This window comes from Cygnus atratus, chromosome 2 (assembly GCF_013377495.2).
Source record: "Cygnus atratus isolate AKBS03 ecotype Queensland, Australia chromosome 2, CAtr_DNAZoo_HiC_assembly, whole genome shotgun sequence".
NCBI lineage: Eukaryota > Metazoa > Chordata > Aves > Anseriformes > Anatidae > Cygnus > Cygnus atratus.
This window is the reverse complement of record NC_066363.1, coordinates 102,968,489-102,991,391: the sequence shown is the minus strand read 5'-3', so window position 1 is coordinate 102,991,391 and position 22,903 is coordinate 102,968,489. Positions and strand designations below refer to the sequence as shown.

At 36.1% G+C, this 22,903-nt stretch overlaps 1 protein-coding gene across 9 annotated transcripts in view; it reads right to left on the bottom strand.

The window, feature by feature from the left end:
* The window catches only part of CDH19 (cadherin 19), a 74,222-nt gene that overhangs the window by 37,438 nt on the left and 13,881 nt on the right, over window positions 1–22,903 (bottom strand). For 3 of the 9 annotated variants that reach the window (XM_050708660.1, XM_050708665.1, XM_050708666.1), the window contains exons 1-3: window positions 12,262–12,622; window positions 4,864–5,090; window positions 1,421–1,715 (exon numbers count right to left, since the gene is read on the bottom strand). In XM_050708660.1, coding sequence (XP_050564617.1) covers window positions 1,421–1,715; window positions 4,864–5,061 — 493 coding nt within the window. In that variant the 5' untranslated portion in view covers window positions 5,062–5,090; window positions 12,262–12,622. Of the gene's footprint in view, window positions 1–1,420; window positions 1,716–4,858; window positions 5,091–9,178; window positions 9,210–12,261; window positions 12,623–22,903 lie in introns of those variants that run through there. The other 6 variants (XM_035565363.2, XM_050708661.1, XM_050708662.1 and 3 more) reach the window with 4 other exon arrangements.

Sequence of the window (22,903 nt, the reverse complement as noted above, 5' to 3'; positions counted from 1 at the left end):
TGTTGCTTTGATCCGTAAGTACTACCCTAACTGACTTCTTTTTATCATTTTTTTTCTTTCTTTTTTTTTTTTTTTCCATACAATCATCCTCTCATCATTAAGACAGGAACTTGTCATTAAGACAGGAAGATAAAATAGAAGGATTTCAGAATTGAATTCTTGATATAGTTCTATGAAAGGTTATAGATTTGGGTGAGTGTAAATTGAGCCATATTATATTATCAGCTATTTAAAATTGATTTTTTATAAGAGATCTAGTGTCTTATCAATAATAGTGAATCACATGGGGAAAAAAAAAAAAAAAGCATTATCAAAGACACAGATCTGTGTAACCCCAGATAAAAATATCCAGATAATTCTAAACAATAAACTGTTCTATATTATTGTGAACACTTATTATATTATTATATTATATATTATATATATAATAAATAATATAATATAAATCTATAAATATTATATTATATTATATTATATTATATATATTATATTATTATATCTATATTACTGTATCTATATTATTATATCCATATTGTTGTAGTCACAAAGCAAACTTTGCTTCATATTTGTTGTACTAAGTTTCCAGGTACATAGTCCAAGTCTTCTTTTTATGTATAGATATGTGGAAGAAGTGGTGCAGAGGTTAAGTCATCACTTTTGACAGGAAAATTCTTGTGCAATTTTTGTGCTTATGAAACTGAAAGACTGCTTTATTGCCCACCGTCTAATCCAAACAAAGAGAAGCTTTCCAATGGGGAAAGGGGCTTGGCTGTGTAAATAGGTAGGCATCATACAAGATATGAGGATGGTCATCACATCAGCCTGCTTCATTCCTGTTCTGAACCCATTACTTACAGGAAGGAAACTATCCCTATATTTGTGGGGAAATCATGAGTGCTTGTCATGTGAATTTGACTCTTCTCCAGTTACAGTACAGTATAATTTATACTAGATAGGGCATAATAAAAGCCTATTGTTTAATTATTAAACAGGATCAGAGGAGACTGAAGGAGGCTGTTGAGTGCTGTTCAGCCAAGCTTATTTGTGTGCTTAAAGAGTCAACTTAGGTTAGAGGCCTTTAAAATTTAAGTGCATGCTACTTTTCTTTCACGGCAGTAGAAGTCTGAAGAGCTGACAGGTTATAATAATAATAATACATTGAACAATTTTCTAGAGACTAGGGTGCTATACTGATTGAAAAAGCAGTGAATTCTGTCTGCCTAAAATCTCATTTGCAGTACCAGCTGGTTACAGTAGTCTATCTATTCTGAAGTGTGGTGCTGTATTTTTAAACAAGTACCTATTTCAAAGCTATGCCACTGAAGGAAAATACAGGTTTCTATATTCAATACAAGCATGAATCCAGAATCTGTAAAAGGACTCTGATACATGTAAGACTTTGGTTTATGGCAAGTCATACCTTCAGGTGACATCTCTGGAACAGTAGCCACATAAGGTCCATCCAAGAATTGTGGTTCGTGATCATTGATATCTCGAACCTTGATAATAAATTCTGATTCAGGTTCAACAGGAAGACGAGTGTTCCTGTTAAGTGCCTGTGCTCTTAGAATATAGAAGGGTTTCTCTTCTCGATCCACCTTTTGTATCGCATAAATTTTGCCATTATATTCATCAATGATAAAAATGCTTCCAGCTCCTTCCCCAGTCAAAATGTATTGTAAGTTGCCATCCTGTTTGTCTAAATCTGATTTCAGCTGTAAGTGAAAAAAACAGAATTGAAAGGAATTAATGTTAAATACATACTTTAGATCATTGGTTTATCAGCTCCCACAAGCTTCTGCTGAAAACAAGGCAAAGGACCTTAAAACATTATCTAAATTCTTTATTATTATAAATGATAAGTGTACTTTATAAGTTTTATATATACATATATTGTTTTTATACTCAGCAATACCTGGTGTGAATATGAGAGAGTGGTGTTCCAATTCTGTTGAAATATTAAAGAGATGAAAAGCCGTTCTGTGGTATAAATCTATATTATTTATTCTGAAATAAATTGACATATTTTGTAATTCCTTCCTGGAAGATCTGCATCCTCTGTTATTTTGCTAAGATGAGCTTTATGATGATGATTCCTCTGATGAAGCTGAGCCCTGGAGACCACTGTGGTTCAGCTGCATTTGTTCATGTCAACATAATTGTTCTGTTAATGCTAATGATATGCAACATCACTTTTGCGATAGCAGTAACTGAACCTTTTAATGTGCCAGTAATCTACATTTGAGTTTTTTTGCGAACATCAACTTCCATCATATTATTTCTGTGACGTTTGTTTATTTATTTATTTCATGCTTAGAAAAAATATTTAAGGACCTGGATAAAAATTTAAAAATTCAATTAAAAAAATAAATAAATATGTATCCACCTTTCTTATTCTACTAAGTGGAATGCTTTAAATGTAAGTGATATGTCTATGTGTTTACTTATATAACTTTCCTGTTTTGTTTCATTCTTATTGACCCTACAGATCAGTGTAGAATATGAGGTCACATACTGAGAAAGAATTAGCTATGGCACATTTCTCCATTATATTCACTCAAAATATTTTGTGACAGATGCTGAAGTTGAAAAACAAATCATTTTAGCTTTTCCTTGGAACAATGACTGGTTATTTTGAATTGTTTAATTTTTTGTATGCATCAACTGGATAGTTTATTCAAAATGAGGTTGGGACATTGCTCTGAGATATGAGGAGCACAGTTTTGAGTTCTTGCATTGAATCCTGCCAAAGTACTAAAGCCCTAAATTATGCAGTGATAATTTCCCTTTCAAACACAAGATAAATAATTTTCAGTGTTATGGTGTTTAAACTCTCTACAATATAAACAACTTAAAGCCAAAAGCTTTCAACATATGTAATTTTGTTTGAAACATGGGGCAAGTTCACCTTTATAGGGTGAACCTAGAGGGCAGGACCCCTTTATGAGTGGTTTGGTCCCATTCGTTTAAACATCATCCAAGAATGACAGCTGGTTAAGGGGCACCACAGATTCTTTTTTAGAAACCATAAATCATGGTTTCCTCGTCATGAACACCAGGACATGGGAAAGATAATGAATATCTAGATCTTTACCTTAAGATATGGTTGAGATACGATCACAGAGTGTATCAAACCCTTAGGGACTGAAAGCCTGGAAGCCTGACTGGGACTGGGTGTTTAGACATAACCTAGGATGAACCATTTCACTTAGTATAATTATGTCCAACATATTTTCATGACATTAACGATAATAAATGAGAGGTCTCTAATAAATGACATATCCTGGGAAAGTATACGGAAGGTTCTCAGCTTGTGTATTTTTTTGTTTGTTTGTTTTATAATAGATAATATAATAAGTGGTCTTTTCTTTGTAAATGAGAACTGGGACAAGAAGTTATGTATTGTCTTCATCTATTTTACACTGCAGTACTGATGGACACATCTTTTTCTCAAACACGGTAATGGAAAAGAATTCATGAGTCTATGTTAAATGAAATTTGAAGATTAAGCTCTGAATCTAACTGCAGATAAGCAGAAGCCTTGTGATAAGGCTTAGTGACTAACAGAGACTGTCTACTTGTGTCATTGTTGATGGAGTTTCCTCCTGGACCTTATTTACTATAAAGTTGATCATAGAATGTCAATTTACTTATTGAAAACAGAGCATATTGTACTTCACAGAAAGCCACAAGTAAATGTGTCTGATTTAGACAATGGTTAGACTGCACTAAATGAACAATAATCCTCAATTAAAATTACCCATAGTTTACCTGTGAGAAATAGAAACACAAGATTATGAAAATTATCTACAGCAGCATGAAAATGTATGGCATTTATGACATTTTTTTATGGGAAACAATGCTTTCCAGATATGGGAAAAGTAATAATGACTTTTTTATTTTTTTTAAATGACTATGTCTATACTTGTTCTTTTAGAAGTAAGACATCACATTTCCATAGCAGTTACTTTGAAGGGGTTGCAAAAAAGTAATTAATGAATTTTGAGCACCTCACCCTTTGGGCCCAATTAAATTTTAGTGCTAGTTAATTAGCAGTTAAACTTATTTTGGTTCATTCATCTAGAAAGTGCCTTAAAGAAAAGAAAACTAGATCTCAAGATTACAATTACTTCTAGCTTACAAAAATAAATAATAATAATAAATAATAATAATAATAGTAAGTAGAAAGGGAAAATAAGGAGTAGATAAAGTCTCATTACAATTATCTTAAAGCACATTTTTAAAGGAGGGTGAAAAATAATTGCTCGTTGTGCTAAAGCTATGTTAATCTAATGAACCATGCAGATTCCTGTAGTTTCTCAGCGGTAAAAGGATTTAGTATTAATCTGCTTCATTAAAAATTAATGAGGGGTAAATCAGCTGCTACTTAGTGTAATAGAAAATCATGCTAAATACTGTTTGTAAACTGCACTCACTATGGCTTCTTTGATGAAGTGCCAAAAATAGCACAAGCAAGTTGCCAAATGTTGATAAATGAATCCTTAACTTTCATTTAGAAGACAGAAAAATTTCAGCTTGGTACCTTCAGCTACTCTGCACAGATTTAGTTTTAGTAACAGGATGTGAGTGGTGTTTCCTTGACAGTGGAGCCATGACCTGGGGGCCATGACCTGGGGGCCATGACCTGACTGGGCCATGGCCCAGGGAGTTCTCTGACCCTAAATCAGGTTGCAGTAAATTTATGTTGTGCTGTCTTATTACAGCTACCTCAGCACTTTTCTGTATATTTCTTGATATTTCCAGGTCAATGAGGATGGTTGATCTTTCAAGTCAAGGCAGTAAGATGATAATCAGCACTTTAAATCTAACCTTGCACTATCCTTGCATCATGACTTACCATACCTGTCCAACATACACAGGCATCCTTGAGGTCTGTTCCTCAGTTACAAAAAGTGGCTCCCATATCCAGGCACGCTTTACTCTTCGAACTGTTGTGAAAGACTGATCTGTGTTTTGGGCACTGTGGTTCTGTGTGGTTGGAGAGCAAAGCCAAAGCTGAACCACTGTCAGCATGAGACATAGCAAAGTGGAACAATTCATGCTGAAGCCTCTCTTCAATCAATATTCGTCTGTCAAAGAGGAGAAGGGAAAAAAAAAAAAAAAAGACCTTAGACAAAGTTTCACAAAGGCATCACTTTTGTCTTCTTTTGTCTTCTTACTTTTACTTATATATTCTGTGCTAATGTAAGAGCTGATTTGCAATGTTAAAACCTCTTCCTCTTCCTAAAAGGAAAGAGTTGAAACAAAGTCTGTTTCCGATTAAAATTGAGATACTTTTAGAGACTCTGGCATGAAAGTCAAGTGTTTAACTTGCCTTTATGAATATCCTACACAGGGACTTTTTATGCAAAAAAAAGGAAAATCATCCTCCAATTAATTCATCTTCAAATTAAGCTGGGTAATTGCATTGTGTAGCCTAGGAATAATTTGATTGGGATAATTGTATGTTTCTACTTAGACAGGGCTCATTTTGAGCAGCAGTTACAGAACCGCCTGAAGGGTGCACGACTACCCTCAGTGGCCATGATGACTGACAACTGAAACAGAGTGGTGCCGGAGCCGTTTTTTTTTGTTGTTGTTTTTTTAACCTCTTCTTTCCTCTTTCCCAAGTCAGCAAAACACTGACAAAAATGCCAAAGGAACTATGGTACCATGTAGAAAAGCATGTCTTTGCACAAACTATATGCTATTATGTTCTTTCCTGTGATTTTTGGCACAATAAATAAAAATGAATTTTAAATAAAGTGCAATTGTCAGTTGATAATCACCATCTTCTAAGAGGCAAAGAGGAGAATTCTGAAAACCCTTGCCACACATTCACTTCTTAAAACCTTACTTGGCAATGGATCTAGAAATTTTCTTCAAGTCTTTAGCCAGGAAGAATAACATTTTGTATGCAAGAACAAAGTCTGGTTTATGAATTTATCTCAAGGCAGTCAGTTTGTACAACACACTGGAAATATACACATATATTTAAATATATATATGGCTGCTTTTAATTTAGGCCTGAAAAATCCATAAACCATTTATCTATTCAGGATAACATACAAATTTATATGTCTTTTAAAATCACGGTTTAATAATAGAGCTATCAACACCTGTCTTTTGCAAAGGAAAATATTGTAATTGCTTAAAATAACAGAGATGTCATGTAGACATTTATTCCTTTCCTTCCAGATTTGATATGATGTTAAACTTAATTCTGTTAAAATGTAATCTGTGTCTATATGATTACTGAGAAAAAGATAAAGGAGTTTTAACAGTAAGACATATAGAATTGTAGAAGTTAGAATGTTGGTTCCAGTTCTGTATACATTTTGTTTTTCAACTTCAAAAGCTATAACAGTGCAAGACGAGATTTGAATGGAAGGGGTGTGACTTGTGTACTCTCTTGTTTCAGTTTGCTGTGGAAAATTACTAATTATCCTAAGTCTGTAAGAATAGTGTTTGCCACATGGAAGACAATGTCAACAAAAGCTCAGCTTGTTTCTCAAATAAAGCTTGAGCAAGTGTTATGCCGTGGAGTGTCTTTTTACAATGGGTGCATTTAGTGCTAAGAACTAATTTGCTCAGTATAAAATCTTGAAAATGAATGGTCATTTCATTTCAGTACATTCCTGCAACTGGGGAGGAACAAACCCAGATACCAGAAAAAGCTGGGGGCCACCCATCTGGAAAGGAGCTTTGCAGAAATGAACCTGCGGGTCCTGATGGACACCGAGTTGAAAATGAGTCATCAATGTGCCCTGGCCACTAAGAAGGCTAATGATGTTCTAGGCTACATTAGGCAAAGTGTCTCAGCAAGTCAAGAGAGGTGATCTTTCCCCTCTACTCAGCATCTCTGACATATTGTAGAAAAATAAATATTTTCAAATTTTGAGATGTTGCACACTATTTGTTATGTGTATAATGTGATTTTAATTGAAAATACAGATGCTGAACAAATTATTAAAAAACAAACAAACAAACAAAGAAAACATAAAGCTATGTGAGGAAATTCAGAGTTGTATGTCTTTCTGTTTTTCCCTTCTCTGCTACATCAAACATATTCAATTTGCCATTACTTTCAAGACATTTCAGAGCACATTTACTTCCAGCATCTTCCTACTCATCTGGCATTTAGACACCGCCTCCAGCTTTTGGCCAGCATAAGTTGCCATTCTTTATAAACCCAATAGCTGCAAACAATTGCCTTCTTTCTATTCTCCAAACTTCAACTCACTCTCAGAAGTAACAATTACAAAATAACCAGAAATTAATTTCTTATTTCTTATCTTTCTTTAAAACAACAGCAATAACAACAAACAGTATTACCTACTTAAAGGAAAAAAAGAGTTCACAGTTTTTAAGGCAGTTCTGTGCAGAGTCTGCTGCCTATCACAGTGACTAGTGTTGTCTGGTACTCATCTGTCTTCCCCTCTCAGTTGTTTCTTGTATTCCCCTAATTGTAAGGTTATTGTAAATGAAATGACCTTGTAGTCTGTGTTATAGCTATAATATGTAGCAGAATGGAGGATTAGTAAAAGAACAGAGCTTTTAGGTAATATAATAATATGAAAAAAATAGACAAATTCTTAATAGAATAATCCCTCATTAAAAAGAAGACAAATGTATTTTCATAGATGAACAAATGAGCTCTCACTAATAATTTCCCAAGGGAATATGAGAAATCGGGACCATATTTCTGCTCCTGTCCTATTCTTCAGGAAGTAGTACATCTTCACTCTCTCTCACTTGTGTTGGATTACACTGGTTTAATAAAGACTGATATTGAGAACAGAGCAATGACAATATCAATTGTGGTTGTAATAAGTAGGCTACAGTTTTTAAAGCAGTATTTTCTTTTTATATCCAGTGAAACCCATGATTTTCCTCTACACTAGGGACAGATTTACCTCTTGGTACAAAGTGGTGGAGTACTTTGGTTTGTTCTAGTATTGTCCCCAGATGAAATCCTGACACCATTTGAAACTGGATATTAGCTTTAGATGTCCTGGTAGTCTGACTTGGTTTTTTATTCCCAATGTCATAATAACAGTAATTTATTATGAATTATGACCAGGTCATTGCATTACAAAATAATACCTTTTACTGCCTAACATTTCAAGAATAATAATAGGAAGAGGAAAAGGTTCTAAATATCCAACCTCTGGGATATCATGAAGTAATTTGTGTGCTGATGGAAAAAATAAGAGTGAAATAACAGCCTCCTAAAATATTAATGTATATAGAATGAGAGATAATGAGGATAATTACTGTTAGCTGAAGAATAAGGACAAAACAGCTTAATTTTTTAACAAACCATTATCAATAATAATAATAACAACAACAATAACAACAACTTTATATAAGAAAAGTCTTACAATTAGGGAATAAAAACATACCAAAGCATAGTAACAAGGTAGATGTTAACTAGATATTATTAGAATCATCTAATACATATATATGTACTTGATCCTGTTTTACTGCGGGATTTTGAAACTGACTCCTGAGGAAAACAGTTCTTTCTGTCCTTAAAAGTATTGTGCAGAAACAATAATGAAAGAATGAAACAAAATAAAATCTTGAAAATGAATGGTCATTTCAAAGGTAACTCCTTTTCTGAAATTTTGTGTTGTCTTTGCTTGTTTTTATAATATCAAATAAACAACAACAGAAAAATAGAACAATTCACGTGAGATAATCAAATTAATTATTATCCAGTTTCTGAAACACGATTCTTGTCTCAAGCAGAGGCCTCACATGATGTGAGTTTTCTTTCGTGCATCAGTGTTGTTTTGATAGTAACTCTTTTTCATTGGACACTTTAGGCCCCACCCAATGTGGTAGACACTTAAGCTATAATGCTCGTATAACCCTCAAGCAATTAGCAGCCCCCCCCTGCAACACACATACATACATACACTACTTTATTTAATGTATATGTTTTCTTTTTTTTTTGTCTTGATACTTAAATGTAACAATTGTTTTGTTTTGAAACTTAAACAATTTATTTATTTATTTGCTTATTTTTGTAATATCAATAGAGCAATTGATACAATCTTTCATTGTGTGCAAAATGGTAGACTTAATCTTATACTTGCTGCTTCTTACACTTCGTGAATTTCACATAGAAAACAATATTTCGTACAGATTTGTTATGTTAGAAACTCTTTACCATTTTCATTGCTTTTTTATCCATGATTTAATTATTTCCAATCAGTGCCAAGATATATTGTATGTAAGTTTTCCATTCTTCACATGTTTTAAGAATTTTATGTGATGACACCAGAAAAAGGCATATTAAACTTTTAAGAATAAATATGGTATATTTAGCTCCAGCTATGTGGGATTCTTGATTGCAGATTAGCACAGGGTAGGTCACTACTATAACAGTAACATTTTGCTGAGTTGGTAAAAAACAATAGTGGGAACTAGAAAAATGAAAAAAAAATGTTGTTATTTAAACTTTGTATTTTACTGAATATCGCTGTTTTCATATGCCACCTATGCATCTTACATTTTTTATTTATTTATGGGAGTGGATACCAGTCCTGCTCAGGTCACCTTTTCAATAATACCTCTGAGCTTATGTTTTTTTGTTGTTGTTGTTTCGTTTTTGCGTGATTTTCTTTCTTTTTTCTTTTTTTTTTTTTTAATTAGTTTAGCATTTAATATTTTTAGCTTTATTTGTACTGAATCTAAATATTTTAATTGAGTCTTTTTTGACTTTATGTCTTTCACACATTGTGTTTTTGATAATTTGGACTGCTACATCTAACAAGTATGCAAAATTTAATTATACTCTGGCTAGAAGAGCTAACATCTAAAATGTAATATCTTCAGTCAATTAATTAGAGCTATGTCAACAACAGCCTTGCTAGTCTGTGCATGACTAGTTATTTTAAAAGCTATTACTTAACCTTGAGAAGTGTCTCCTTTAACGCACATCTTGATGTGACATTTGACCAAATCATATTGACTGGTATTGCATATTAACATATTAACGTGTGTCTTCACTAGTCACCCAGCACTTCACTTACTTGGAGAACAATTACTTATATGTTATGAATGTGACATAAATTTCATTTTATTCTAATTGGGACATTATTTATTTCATTTTGTAAATATGAAATGATACCATTAGGGAAGGACTTCGAACTATTATATAGAATTGCCAGAGTAATTATCTGTCAGTTATACATGAACAAAATAGCTTTAGAGAAATTAATTTGTTAGTTTATTAGTGCCTTTAAGTCTGTGGATTTTAATCAATGTAGAGCTGACTGACTAGAAATACAGTCATTGCTACTGCTTTATAATGGTGTGCTGATTATCTTTTTAGGCAGTATATTAACACCCCATCACTTTACTAGAGTATCTGTGGCAATACAGAAAAAACCCTATTGACATTTCAGATGACAAAAAACTGAGCTTTCAATGCCCAACAAGCAGTTGGCAGAAGTCTGTACATACTAGAGAAATGAAACATCTTTTAAAATATCAAATTGTGATATTTATTTTTCAAATCCTATCACTAGTATCAAAAGTATGTAGGAATGTAGGGAAAGGCAGGACATTTGTTTTAAATGAGGGGAAAGGTCAAAGCTGAATGATGAGATTTCCTACCGTGGCTGAAGAAAACAAATGGGAGATTCATTCCCTGTTCAGCTAAAGATAATATAGACAGTACGGAGAGACATATTACCTGCTTTACAATCTTAAACCACGGTATATCTTGTTTGTTCTCATTCCTTCAGTGGAACTATTTTAATTACCAAAAGACATGAGTAGACCAACAAGGAGCCAGAATTAAAGCCAGTGACTATTGGTGTTCATATTCTTTCTGAATTTTGTCTTATATAGCTAGCTGCAAAATACTTATTTGCTAGTGGCTATGAATATACAAGAGGAGATAGCCAGTCTATTGCCCTTTTCAGGCCTGGTCCACCAGTATTTTTAGAGCTGAGCAATTGGTTATTGATCTGCAGTTTCCCAGACATACATGCAGCTGAAACCAGCTCATTATTTCTGGGTCTATATTTGTCTTCCCTTAGGTGACTGCTACCTCTGCTGTGGACAAAGATTCTCATGATTTGAAAAACATGAAATCATTATTTCACTCTCTTCTGTCAATCATATGATGCAGAGCTGAAAGTAAAGCTTCAGACACTTCAGTCATGCCCGTAGGAGAAGGAAGCCTAAGTCTTCCAACTGCAATTCCTTGGAGCCCTTTTAGAAACAGCCTGCTAAAGGCAACACATTCCATCCAAAAAGTCTCTGGGGCAAAGAAAGCATCACCTACACTATTTCTATCAACAGAGCATAGCTCTGTGGGGATGGATAAACTTCTGGTAGGCAGGACTTGGACAGATAGCTTTCATTCTGTGGCAGTGACCTTTGGCAGTGCTGGTTAAGATAGGGGTGGAGCCCATATAAATTCTTATGTTACTGGCTTTCAGCTGGAACTAGAAGAATATTAAAATTAAATCAGGGACATCAAAAAGAAATAAACAAAACTTAAAGGAGACTTTTGGAATCTACTCAAATTCCCCAAAGGTGTAATGGATAATATTGCACTGACACACATACACAGGAGCTCCAGTAGATTCTCCAAAAGTGATTTATCCTTAAAAATTTTTCCCAAGTCAGTGTGGGATCTCCTCTTCTAGTGGAAGACTCCGCATGTTATTAACTGAAGAATAAAAGTTCTTGTACAGTTTCATAGACAAGAGATACAGATACTCCTACTTTATTTTTGTTTTCTTCTCCGTGAGAAAATGAAGTAGGCATATCTACATGTTTTTATCTAAACACTGGTAAATTAAGGATTATATTATGTTCTTTTTCACAAACTATTCTGCCATACTTCAGTCCAGACGTTTCTGAGCTAAAGAAAAGTTGAAATGTTCTATCTGAGAACTTGACATTAGAAGTAAATATGTTCATTTTCTGCAGTCCTTCAACAGCTTTAGCAATTATATTTAGACAAAAATAATAATAATAAAATAAAAAAATCAATTTAGTAAACAGATGCTGAGATGATAAGAGATTGTTAGATCTGTGGTGGTATACTGCTCTATACAGATTAAAATAAAGATATATATATTTAATTTTAGCTTTCTTTAACTATGACAATTATTTATTTTTAAGAGAATTTGAAATATTGAAACTTATGACTAAAACCATGTCTTTTTTCATAAATATTTTGCTAATTAAAAAGACCAACACACATACACAGTAAAAACAAAAAATACTTGCCGCATTTGCTTTTTATTGTAAAGAAGTAGCAAATCCAATTACAACATGTTTGATTCACTGGGCAAATCCTACTGGAACATTTTCAGCTCCACAGGATACCACTCAGTACTGAAGAACCACTTGTCAGCATAATGATGTAAAGGACCACATTCTGTGATTCACACTTGAATCTGTTTGCCAGATGATCTGCAGGAAAACGCTTCATGAAATGCTCCAAAACTCTTTTCAGGATTCATGTTCCTTTTTGCTTTCATTCATAATTTCTTACAGACATTAATAACTAAATGAATTCACCTTTCGCATGGTTTCTGAGGAGATTTAACTGCCCTAAACATGAAACACCCATGGATAAAAATAATTTTAAACATTTCAGTTAAGCTGATGGTTTTTGACATATCCTGATGTATTGCTAAACTTGTGGTTTTGGCTTCTGAGTCAATTCTCCACATAAAATGAGCTAAATCAGAAGCACCCTTAAATGAAATCATCCAGGCTATGCCAATAGGAAACTAGAATTAAATCAGATTCAAACTCTTATATTTAAGGAGACATTCCTGGATACATTTTAAATTAAATAAATAATCATAAAAACTTAAAAAATCCTAAATCCCTACAAAGAATTAAATAACACATGCCTTCACATAAAAAAGTAAGGAAAAAAATAATATATTTTATTTTCAGTATCTGACTTTGTGTTCTGATTATTAATAAAACACTAACAATGAGGTAAATAAAGAAGTGAAGGATTACTTTTGACAAGACTTTCCATTATAAGCTAGAACATTTCCTCTAATACTTAACATAAAAATAGAACTAAAACAAAACAAACAAAACAAAACAAAAAACCCCTGGTCAGCACACAGTGTTCCCACCCTATGCACCACCACAATGGATGTCATTTGGAAAATGATGAAAGAATGCTGAAAGAATGCACCATCCCTCGGAAAACTTGCAGTAATATGAGACAAGAAAAACAGAATTTGCCTGCTTTCAGATAGAGGAAACAAACTGAAGAATATGTATAGTTTTCAGAATCATGATAAATTGGAAAAGACTTAATTGACAAACTTCTGAAAGGATAATATTGTTTCTTAGATTTTATTCTCATAGTCTAAATTTCAATTGATGAATCTTCCATTACCTCCTGCAATGACAGTAGTAATGACAATTTCGGTTCTATTTAGCTCCTAGTGAGCAGAGGCTTGTCTCCATATTTAGGTCTCCCTGCTTTACTCATTTTTTTTCTTTAAATATATAGATTCACTGTTCTGCTCATCAACCAGGAACACGTCATCCTCTTTCTTCACACATATTATCAATTATATTAAAGGCTAGTATCCTTTTCTTATCTGTTTCTTATGCCATAGTTATATTAATTCAATGTGGTTCTTATTTGATTTCATTCAACTTTGTAAGCACTTTTCAGGCAATGAGATATCGAGAGGGGGACAGGAACCAAGCATTAGGTTGTCTAGGCCAGAAAAAATGTTGTTGCATGGTAAATTTCATATCAAAGATCTTCAAACAGGTTTTATTTTCTTTGCTGTTCTGTTTCAAGTTTTGGAATAAAATATACCAGGTATAACCCAATATACCCCATCAGATTTGTAAATTGTGCAGAGATTAAACAGTTTTTTAATGGAATCACATTTTATGAAATTCAAAAGCACAAATACACAATTCCTAATAATACAATGCCTTTTCTAGCTATTGATATTTCACACTCTAAAAAGTCTTTAAAGGATACTGTGTGGATATGAGTTACTTTAAACTCCTATGATATTCCTGTATCCTAACAGAACATCAGAGAATAATTTCAGTCTAGAATAAATAAATAAATAAATAAATAAAATATTTTTAGTTCCAGTCTTTTCAGTTGCATAGTATCCTCGACCTAGTCCTTGACATGAATAGCCAAGATGTCTCTTCTTCATGTGATATCTCAAAGATTTAATTTTGTTGATTACTTTTGTGAAAGGAGTGTCTACTTTTCCAGAAAATAAAGCCCCAGTTTGTCCAATCCTCTTGCTAGCTACTTAGTACATGTAATATAACTTTTCCTGTCAAATGGGGGGAAAATTACCATTTATACTTCCATGATCATTCAACATAGTTCAGTCCTTACTTGGAATCAAATTAAAATACCTTGAGTCTTTCTTATTAATTACAAATTCCTTTTTACCTAAAAACCCATTAATTAGAATGTCAAGAACACAGATTTTTTGTTGTTGATGTTGAAACTTACTATTCTGAAAGTCATTGTTCTGATTGTACTGTTTGTTATGTGTTAATACAGTTTTATTTGATGCCCTTAAATTCCGGTCTTTCTTCAAGAATATTACATGATCTTAGAAGAAAAAAAAAAAAAAAAAAAAAGGACAAAAAACCACCACCACCTAAACAGTGAGGGCAATGGAGAATGGCTAATTATTGTTATTAGTTCATAAGATTACTTATCTTCTGGACTAATACTCTTAGTTAAAAAAAAAAAAAGTTCAGGACACAGTTGAAGATAGTAAAATATTTTGTCGTTTCACCTTGTTTTCTGTTCTGCATCTTTAACTCTTCATTCCTTTTTTTCCTTTTCCAACCAATATTCACCTTATCACGACATGATCCTTTCTCTTCTCATCTTATGTTGAATTATCCTTTCTCAATTAGAAAGGAACTGAGGCTTCCCCTCCACTGTTTTCTCATTCTTCACTCAAAACCTGTTTTTCTGTTTGGATCTTGAATTGATGAACTACTTGCTCACCCACCACTGCTGTCCCCACCACTGTGACTCGTCTACAATAAGTTTATTGCAGCTTTTTAAAAGTTTTTATCTTTTTTTTTTCTCTTCAATCTTTATGTATATATGTATGTATCTTTATGTATCCTCTCATTACTGTGTGAGGCCCTGTTGCTTCTCTGTTCAATGTCCTCTCTCAATCATACATCTTTCTATTTTTTTAAATATATTTTACTTCATAGTAAAATCTAGTGGAAAAATTAAAATGCACCATATTTTGTTGTTTAGCCAGAGTCCCTATGGGTCATTCACAAAGTAATTTTGTTTATTTCAAGAATGCCCACGTATTCTGTAGCCTTAGCTTTTGTATTGCAAACTAAGCAGGTGTCCTTAGTACATGATATATTACAAGAATGTTAAAATACAGAAACTCAACGTTTTTAAACTTCATCACCTACTTTTTCTTTCACTCAGAAAGGCTTCTTAAACCAAGAAGTAAAGCACAGGTAGAAACAGGAAGCATTCACACTGATATTAAATCCTGGCTAGCCTGAGATTAATAGGGTAGACACAGACACAGACACAGACACAGACACAGATTTCTAGGTTGGAAGAGACCTCAAGATCATCGAGTCCAACCTCCGACCTAACACTAAGTACTCCACTAAACCATATCACTAAGCTCTACATCTAAACGTCTTTTAAAGACCTCCAGGGATGGTGACTCCACCACCTCCCTGGGCAGCCCGTTCCAATGCTTAATAACCCTTTCGGTAAAGAAGTACTTCCTAACATCCAACCTAAAACTCCCCTGTCGCAACTTTCGCCCATTCCCCCTTGTCCTGTCACCAGGCACGTGGGAGAACAGACCAACCCCCACCTCACTACAGCTTCCTTTAAGGTAACTGTAGAGAGCGATAAGGTCGCCCCTGAGCCTCCTCTTCTCCAGGCTGAACAAGCCCAGCTCCCTCAGCCGCTCCTCGTAAGACTTGTTCTCCAGACCCCTCACCAGCTTGGTCGCCCTTCTCTGGACTCGCTCGAGCACGTCCATGTCCTTCCTGTAGCGAGGGGTCCAAAACTGAACACAGTACTCGAGGTGTGGCCTCACCAGAGCCGAGTACAGGGGGACAATCACCTCCCTAGACCTGCTGGCCACGCTGCTTCTTATACAGGCCAGGATGCTGTTGGCCTTCTTGGCCACCTGAGCACACTGCTGGCTCATATTCAGCCGACTATCAACCAATACTCCCAGGTCCTTCTCGGCCAGGCAGCTTTCCAGCCACTCCTCTCCCAGCCTGTAGCTCTGCTTGGGGTTGTTGCGCCCCAGGTGCAGGACCCGGCACTTGGCCTTGTTGAACTTCATACAGTTGACCTCAGCCCATCGCTCCAGCCTATCCAGATCCTCCTGCAGAGCCTTCCTGCCCTCGAGCAGATCGACACACGCACTTAGCTTGGTGTCATCTGCAAACTTACTGAGGGTGCACTGGACGCCCTCATCCAGATCATCGATAAAGATATTAAAGAGGACCGGCCCCAGTACCGAGCCCTGGGGGACACCACTTGTGACCAGCCTCCAACCAGATTTGACTCCATTCACCACAACTCTCTGGGCCCGGCTATCCAGCCAGTTTCTAACCCAGCGAAGCGTACGCCAGTCCAAGCCCCGAGCAGCCAGTTTCTTGAGGAGAATGTTGTGGGGAACGGTGTCAAAAGCCTTACTGAGGTCAAGGTAAACCACATCCACAGCCCTTCCCTCATCCACCAAGCGCGTCACTTTGTCATAGAAGGAGATCAGGTTCGTCAAGCAGGACCTGCCTTTCATAAACCCATGCTGACTGGGCCTGATCGCCTGCTCGCCCTGCAAGTGCCGCGTGATGACCCTCAAGATAATCTGCTCCATGAGCTTTCCTGGCACTGAGGTCAAACTGACAGGCCTATAGTTCCCTGGGTCTGCCCTCCGGCCCTTCTTATAGATGGGCGTCACATTGGCTAGCCGCCAGTCAACTGGGACCTCCCCCGATAGCCAGGACTGCCGATAAATGATGGAAAGCGGCTCGGCCAGCTCCTCCGCCAGTTCGCTCAGTACCCTCGGGTGCATCCCATCCGGCCCCATCGACTTGCGCACATCCAAGCTCCTTAGCAGGTCGCCAACCATTTCCTCGTGGATAGTGAGGGCCACATCCTGCTCCCCATCCCCTTCCGCCAGCTCAGGGCACTGGGTATCCAGAGAACAACCGGTATTGCCGCTAAAGACTGAGGCAAAGGCGGCATTAAGCACCTCAGCCTTTTCTTCATCCTTAGTAACTAGGTTTCCCCTCGCATCCAGTAAAGGATGGAGATTCTCCTTAGTCCTCCGTTTCGCATTGATATATTTGTAAAAGGATTTTTTGTTGTCTTTAACGGCAGTAGCCAGGTTGAGCTCCAGATGAGCTTTGGCCTTTCTAATTTTCTCCCTGCACAGCCTCGCTACATCCTTGTAGTCCTCCTCAGCGGCCCGCCCTTTTTTCCAAAGATTATAAACCCTCTTTTTTCTGCTAAGCACAAGCCGCAACTCTCTGTTGAGCCAGGCCGGTCTTCTTCCACGCCGGCTCGTCTTTGGGCACGTGGGGACGGACCGCTCCTGTGCCGTTAAGATTTCCTTCTTGAGGAGCGCCCAGCCTTCCTGGACTCCTCTGCCCTTCAGAACCGCCTCCCAAGGGACTCGGCCAACCAGCGTCCTGAGCAGCTCAAAGTCAGCCCTCCGGAAGTCCAAGACAGCAGTTTTACTGGTCCCCTTCCTGGCCTCGCCAAGAATAGAGAACTCTACCATTTCGTGGTCACTCTGTCCAAGACAGTTTCCGACCACCACATCTCCCACCAGTCCTTCTCTGTTTGTGAAGAGAAGGTCTAGCAGGGCACCACCCGTGGTAGGTTCACTGACCAGCTGCGTCAGGAAGCTATCTCCCACGCTCTCCAGAAACCTCCTAGACTGCTTTCTCCGTGCCGTGTTGTGTTTCCAGGATATATCCGGGAAGTTGAAGTCCCCCACGAGGACAAGCGCCGACGATTTTGCAACTTCTGTCAGTTGCCTATAAAACTCCTCATCCGTCTCCTCATCCTGGTTCGGCGGTCTATAACAGACCCCGACCAGGACGCTAGCCTTGCCGGCCTTCCCGCGGATCCTAACCCACAGGGATTCAACCTTATCATTCCCAGCCTGGAGTTCCACAACATCAAAAGATTCTCTAATGTAGAGAGCCACGCCACCACCCCCTCTGTGCTGCCTGTCCCTCCTGAAGAGCCGATAGCCAGGCATTGCAGCACTCCAGTCATGGGAGCGGTCCCACCACGTCTCCGTGATGGCAACCAAGTCGTAGCCTTCCTGCTGCACGATGGCTTCCAGCTCCTCCTGTTTGTTACCCATGCTGCGTGCATTAGTGTAGATGCACTTCAGCTGGGCCATCGCCTTCTTCCCCAGCCTAGCCATTGTTTCCCCCGACACGGCTCCAACAAGCCTTGTTTGAGCCCCGTCCCCCTTCTCGCCTAGTAGGAATCAACATTGATTCATACGGGTAGGAATCAACATTGAGAAGTGAGGGAGTAGAAGAATCTGGTGCTCTTAAAATTCCAGATTAAGGTAATGGTATGACTTCATTTTCACATAGTGAAATGTCCTTACAGGACAGTAAGAAGCTGGACATGGAGTCAGGCCTAGACTGGAAAGAAACACTCAGTATGGTGTGTCATGGGCCATTTATTCACAGATATTTACAGGATGCATGAATTTCCATCCATGGGCCATTTATTCACAGACATTCACAGGATGCATGAATTTCCATCCAGTCTGTGCACACTGCCACAGATCAGGGCTGTGGAAACCAGCAAGCTGTTCTGTTGCATTTTTTGATTTGCTCTTCAGCTTCCGGAGTCAGAATTAACTAAAATCTAAAGGTATATCCAGTTTAGCTCAACAGATATTATTCCAAGATAGTACTTCTGAAATGTCTTTGTATCCTTTTAGCTGCAGTCTGGAGGAACTGCAGAAATTCAATGCAAAAGCCCCATGTCTGGCAGAAAGCAAAAGTAATTATTAAGTGCTCTCCTAGTTCTTTCAAAAGAATATTAAAACCACTGAAGGCCAGTGTTGGTGCCGTGACAGTAGTGCTGTTCATTGCAGTCAAAATAATTTCTCTAAACCAAAGGAGGAAAAAAGAAAACAAATTAAGAAAATTATAGAAATTACTATGATCAGACTTTGCTGATGAAGTGGCACAGCACATAAAAGCAAAGTAAGTTTTGATGTTAAGAAAGAAACAGAGTTTAGGGAAGGAAGAAGTATTCTGAGAAAATTTCAAAGAACCATAGGAAACAGTGTGGAAAAGCAGGAGACAAAAGGCTTGGGAGTTAGCCTAAGGTAGAAACATGAGGCCTTTGCAAATAACAATCTTATCCAGAGATGTTACAGATAACACTTCCTGAATTTCTGTGTTTCTTTTAAATAATTCCAAAGAATGTGTAAAGGTGAAATACTACTTTCATGAGTAAATTTTATGATTAAAGGATCAAAGTAACAAGGTAAGGCTAAAATAAGTAAATAATTAAATGAAACGTGAAAATATATTATGGCTAAAGCTGACATTTTATAACAGTTTTAATTTCTTCTGTAACTTTTTTTCTTTCTGATATGTATAAACTTTCTTAAATAGAAGCAACTATGTAATAATCAATGTTTGACATGGGAGATATGCCTGTAAAATTAGAAACTTCTGGTGTTCAGCAGGCAAAATATGACCAGGACTATTTCTGTCATAAACATTTCTGTCAGTTATGACTATTTATATTGGTAACTTTTATATTTCATGGCAACTTCAGCTAGCAACTCATGGGGAAAATCAGGAAAATAAACATGGATCCTATTTCCCATCTCTCAATTAATTAATTAGTATGTTTGTGAGAGAAATTGGTGTGTTTTCTTAAAAGTAATATTTTAAGAAAATCTCAGGGTGGGAGAATAAATATGAGTAACATTACAAATCAAATATCTTTGTTTGGAGACAGGCAAAAACTTTCATGTGGGGTAAAATGAGATTTTCAAATGTGGTAGTTACACAAATTAATTGACAGAAAATCTTTTAAAAATATTTAAAACCAAGTTAAAAATGCTCTGAAAGATCTTAATGCCACTTTAATTTTGTAAGGGTCTGACTGTTCTTTGCTTTTGATTACATAGATATAACTTTCTGTGCATTTCTATTTAGCACATAATGATCTGTGTGGACTTTCTGTGATGCCCTGCATGAGGTTAACATGCTGAGGCCAAGTTGTAAGAAACAGTTAAATATCCATCAGTGTTCCCTGTGCTGATTAGAATGATTTCTGCTTCATGGAGACAGTCTGGAGGAGGTTTTTTTTGTTTGTTTTGTTTTGTGTTTGTTTTTTTTTTTTTGCGTTGTGTTTTTTTTTTGGTATTTTTTGTTTGTTTGTTTTGTGAAAATGACACATAAGACTTCTTTCAAGGTTCATCCCCTCATGGTAGCTCGTGGCAATTGATAGCGAAGAAGCACTTCAAGTCCATTGAACTGAACAAATATTTTTCAAGACATCTCTTGGCCTTAGACCTGGAGACCAGCACGCCTTCTTTCTAGATATTTCCTGTCCTCATTTAGCTTTTCTCAGGCTTGAGAGCATTCTCTCATTCCTATGCAGCTGAGCAAATAACTTCAATGCATATAAACACATGCATATGCATGAGCCCTGAAAGATGCCATAATTCACTATATCAGATTATTTAAAATTGCCCCAAATTAAGTTCTTACTAAAATATGTTTGTATGGATACCTCCCTCCTTTAAAACTGGTGTCATCCACATAATTTCCTGTATTTCAGGATTCTGTCAGAGTTGCTAACTGTTTAATTCATTACAAGCCAGCTGAAGCTGGGAAGTCCATAACATTGCCATAGTAACTGAGTGGACAAAGACTTAATTCATTAGTTTATATAAGCCAGAACTCATATCCTGCAGACAGTAATGGTTATAAATTATGTATGTCTATAAAGTCCACCATTAATGGATTATATATATATTTAATAAATAGGTGTCAGTTCCTTAATAGTGAAAAATGGGCTTTGACTGCCCCATGCTCTCTCAAAAATAGTTTTGTTAGATAGTTAGTCAATCAAAAAGTCCAGGGGAATGAAAAGGAACAAGAAACTAGGGCATGGTAACAGTAGTGTTTTCTATGTTAAGAGAGGTTATTAATTATATTATTAATTTAGTAACTGTTTATTTTGAAGAAGTCTCCAAAACTGAGCTGCAAAACTCCATAAAAACAGTGTAGATTTACAGTAACAATTCATTTTGAATTTTGCAGCCTGATGAGAATGACTGACCTGGAGTCAATTTTCATTGTTCCTAATCCACAGATATAATTTTCAGGGACACTGCTCAGGTAACAAAAGTGAAAGAGCAAGACTGAAAGAGTAATCTCTTGAAAAATGTTTTGTGAAACACATCATTATGTGCATCATGGGCAATGTGTTCTGTTGTATTAAAACAAGAAGGTAACATAGTCACCAGTGATACTTGGTGGTGTCAAGATGGATTTCAAGAATGAAAATCTGTTACTTTGAACCAAACTGAAATCATACACCAACTCTGAGAGCAATTGCAGGGTTATTTTATTGTCTCTGTTTAATTTCACCCTCCTTCCACACACCTTCTTTTTGCAGCATTTAGCAATTGAACAGATTAAAATGGTAAATGAGGCCTACTGTATTGCAATGTTTCTAACTAACACTGGCAAACATTATAAACATTATTTGGGAATTTTGGTTAAATGTGTAGAAGGGACATTTTAATCACTGATTCTACCTATAAATTCAGCATCGAACAAGGTCTATACAATTTAATTCCCTAGATTAATGAATTCTGTAACTCTTTTTCATAAGATTCCTGAGGATATTAGTTATTCATTTTAATCCTGCAGCTGTGAAAAGTACAACCCAGATGGGAATTGCCACTACAGCCTTATTTTATATGTTGCTTTATTTCATTCTTTTCTTACACTTTAATTCTAGTGCCAGCTTTCAGCAGGATGTTGAACCTGAAAGTTTTCTCTGCACATTTAATTCAAAGAGCAGACTGCCACCTGTATTTCTCCCTCAATGGAATTCTACTGCTTATCACTCTATTAGACTTTATTTGTTTTATATTGTTCTGTTTTGTTGTGTGTGAGTGTTTTTTTAGGGGGCAGTTTTGAATTTTTCCAGGAAGCTCTCATGAGCTGTAAGCTGCATAGGCTACTGACTTAATAACAGGTTCCCTCTCATGTCCCTTCTCCATCCTACTCTATTGTACAGCACATTTTGACTTCTTAGATGTCTCATCTGGAAAGTGCATTTATTAGATGATGTCCTGTAATTGAGGACTTTTGATATAAACCTAGTTTATATGTTTTGTTTTGTTTTTCTCAAAGGTTGTTAAAGTGCATATGAACTTTGTATTAAGCCTATTGAGCTTTCAACAGTAAGAGCTGATTTTAATAAAAGTATCTAGCATCTGGAGGCTTACATTTAAAAGATGACTCTGAAAATCAATGCCCAAATCCCAGGAACATATTTAACTGCTTTCACAAAAGACATCATATACCAGTATATGAATAGAAGTGCATTTTCCTATTCAGAGTATTTTCAAAATAAAAAGATGTTCCCAATCACAATGTGTTGAAACTTCATTCAATGGTGCATCACAATTTCACTAGTGCAGTTTTTGTTGTTGTTGTTGTTGTTTAAAAAAAAAATAAGATTAAAATATCTAAATGAGTAGATAAAAACTGAACTTACTTCCTGCTCTTACACTTTTTCTCTAGAGAAGAATTTACAAATTAACATTGAAATTATTTTAATCCTTTTTTTTTTTTCCTTGTTATTACC